Below are 2,939 nucleotides of genomic sequence, written 5' to 3' on the forward strand. Positions count from 1 at the left end.
GCAGGGCCCGGCTTGGGCCGCCCGGGCGCCGGCGCCGGCGGGAACGCGACGTCTTGCGGCAAGACACCGCATGCCGCAGCTCCTGCAGCATCTCCTGGCACACCGACACCTGCGGACGGGCGGCGCGGGCGCAGCGGTCACCCTCCCGCGCTCTGCTCGCCGCCCCCTCCCCAGGCTGCAGAGGCGCCCTCTCCGCTCCCGGCCTCTTCCAGCTCTCCAAACGCTCCCCTCCGCTCCTCCTGCCTCCCCTCTTCACACCTCCGGGCTCTCCAGCCCCCACCACTTCCTCTACTTTTCTCAGCCGCCATTTTCACCTCCTCTTCCTCCCACCACCTCACTCCCCACCCGCTTCCCTTCTGGTTTCCTCAGCTCCATGCTTCTGCCTCCTCTCCACTAGTCTCACTGGGGCTTGCCCCTGACCTGCCCTTCACAGTCTTTCCTCTCCCCGCCGGGCTCTCCACTCTAAACTCCCCTTCCACTGGTTCTCCACCTTCTGCCTCTTACACAGGCAGCCGCGATTGCTAGGCTTATTCCTCCAGGGCCTCCTGTGTGCCAGGCACTGTTCCTGGCATTGCAGACGGGTGCAGCAGAGAACAAAGCAGACAGAAGCCCCCTGCCCGCCTGAGGGTTCGATTCCACTGTGTGGAAACATGGGACGCCAGAAGTTCCAGGGTGATGGGTGCTTTGGAGGAAAATCAACCAGGGCACCAGAGGTGGGGAACGACATGGGGTTCTGAGACTGTAAGATAGGGTCGCTGAGAAAGGGCCTGAAATGGGGGGAGCAGGCAGACGGCTCAGCAGGGCAGTGTGCTCTTGTCCCATGGCTAGGAAGGGGCGGACTGGAGAGAGAGGGCAATGCCCGTCAAGCGCAGTGGGCTGCTTGTGCCCTGGCCAATGTGAGCAGGTGGGGGGGGCATTCTTCTTTGAGTCAGATGGGGGCCAAAACAGTCTGAAGTAGGGGGCTGCTGTGCTTTCATGGCATCACTCTGGGACAGGGAGGCCAAGGCTGAGAGGAAGAGGCCCGTGGAGCAAGCTGCTCCTGGCACGCAGGGCAGATAACGGGGGCAGTGGACAGTGTTGGCGTCTGGGCAAATCTGGGTGGTGGCACCAACAGGCTGTGCTGCGATCAGACAGCGGGCTGAAGGGTTACCTCCGCATACGCCGGCCTGAGAGGCCAGGGACGAGGTGGAGGGCAGTGGGCAGGAGCGGGATGGGCCCCATCAGACGTCCGCGCGACATCGCGTGGCGCTGAAGGGACAGCCCTGCTTCAAGGCCCCTGTGTGAGGTGCACATTTGGGGGTGTGGTAGGCAGCCCCCCAGGCCTCCCCTGCACCTCCACATTCCCGGCCTTCTGGAGTCCCTCTGCCTTTGTATCAAGGTCGCAGTGTGACCAACAGTCAGCCCCGTCAGCTGACATTGTGGTTTCTGCCGGCTCCCTCCTGGACCTCTGGCTCTGGGGAAAGTCAGCTGCCGCGGCGTGAGGACACACAAGCAGCGTCTGGACAGGCCCCTATTCGAGGAACTGAGGCCTCTGCTAAATGCCATGTGAATGGAGTATCGATCGTGTTCTTTGTTTCCTTAGAGCATCTTCGGATGCTTTTATGTCTTAAAAACCTTCTGGCCAGGAAGAGACTGCTCCTTCCAGGGCTGCTGATTCTTAGAGAGCCGACCCTGTACACCCGGGTGCTCACCGGTCCTGAGTCTGTGCTCCCGTCACCCCTTTCATTTATCCCTTACACGCCAAGCCAGTATTTCTCCTGCCCTGATCAACCCAAGGCTGGCACCAGACAACTCGAGACCACCCTCTAAGCAGAGTCTGCTGCAGCTTTTGCTCACACCGGCCAGCCCTAAGCTGTGGAAACCCCAGTGGCCACTGTGACCCAGCTTGCTCCTGGCTCCTGCCGTGACCTCTTCAAGCCCAGGGGTGCCCCTGTGGTGCTGTGGGGTACACACAGGTGCCCTCCCAGGAGAAGCAAATAATAAAAATCTTCTCGGCCTCCCTGTGCCATGGCTCAGTCACCTCTCGTTATAGCCCACGGGAACGTTTTGAGGCAGTGAGTCATCTTGGAAGTGGATCCCCCATCCTCCAGCCCCGGTCAGGCCTTCAGCCAACATAGTGACCGTGACCCCCCCAGAGACCCTCGGCAGCCAGAACCACCCAGCTTAGCTGTTCCTGGATCCCTGACCACAGAAACTATGAGCGAACAGAAGTTTGCTGTTCTAGGTTGTGAAATACTGGGTGGTTTGTTACGTGGATTAGTAGATCATGAGTGCAGGGATGTGAGCGTACAACTGGCTCTCTGGAGGAGATCACCAGGGAACTGGAGGAAAGCAGAAGAGAAGTAATCCAAGATCAAGCCCTAGAGCTCCCCAAGAAAGGATTGGCTGGAGAGGCAGGAGGGAAACGGGCAGCTGGCAGGGAGGGGGTCAGCAGAGACCTATGGTGCTGAAGGCTTGTACTATCTGTCACTGAAGCCCAAGACACTGGCACTGGGCTTCAGATGTGGAGGTCACTGATCACAAAGGTGGCTTTTTGGATGGTGGCCAAGAGTGAAAAAGAGGAGAGGAGCTGGGAATTGCAGGGGTGAACAAGTCTTTCAAGGCTGGAGGGGAAAGGGAGAAATGGGGTGGTGGCTGGGAGGGGAAGCAGGGCCAAGGCTTCCTTCGTGGAGAAACAGCACATTTGTATGCTGACGGGCTGGAATCCAATAGAGGAAAGTGATGATGCAGGAGGGAAAGAGCAAACTGCTGAGGGGTGTCCTTGGGAAGGAGAGGGCAGCTGCAGAGATGGGATGAGGAGCAAGTGGATCATGTGGAGTTACTAATAGGGCGAGCTGAGAAAGCAGGCAGCGGCTAGGGTGGAGGTGGCCCCGGCAGCGGCTAGGGTGGAGGTGGCCCCGGCAGCGGCTAGGGTGGAGGTGGCCCAGGCAGCGGCTAGG

At 59.9% G+C, this 2,939-nt stretch overlaps 1 protein-coding gene across 1 annotated transcript in view; it reads right to left on the bottom strand.

The window, feature by feature from the left end:
• Positions 1–2,939, bottom strand: part of GRIK5 (glutamate receptor, ionotropic, kainate 5) — a 53,651-nt gene that overhangs the window by 4,840 nt on the left and 45,872 nt on the right. Inside the window, exon 20 of the mRNA XM_012733476.1 lies at positions 3–109. Within this exon, the coding sequence (XP_012588930.1) occupies positions 3–109 (107 nt within the window). The remainder of the gene's footprint in view (positions 1–2; positions 110–2,939) is intronic.

This window comes from Condylura cristata, unplaced genomic scaffold (genome assembly GCF_000260355.1).
Source record: "Condylura cristata isolate star-nosed mole 26May11 unplaced genomic scaffold, ConCri1.0 scaffold00041, whole genome shotgun sequence".
Taxonomy (NCBI): domain Eukaryota; kingdom Metazoa; phylum Chordata; class Mammalia; order Eulipotyphla; family Talpidae; genus Condylura; species Condylura cristata.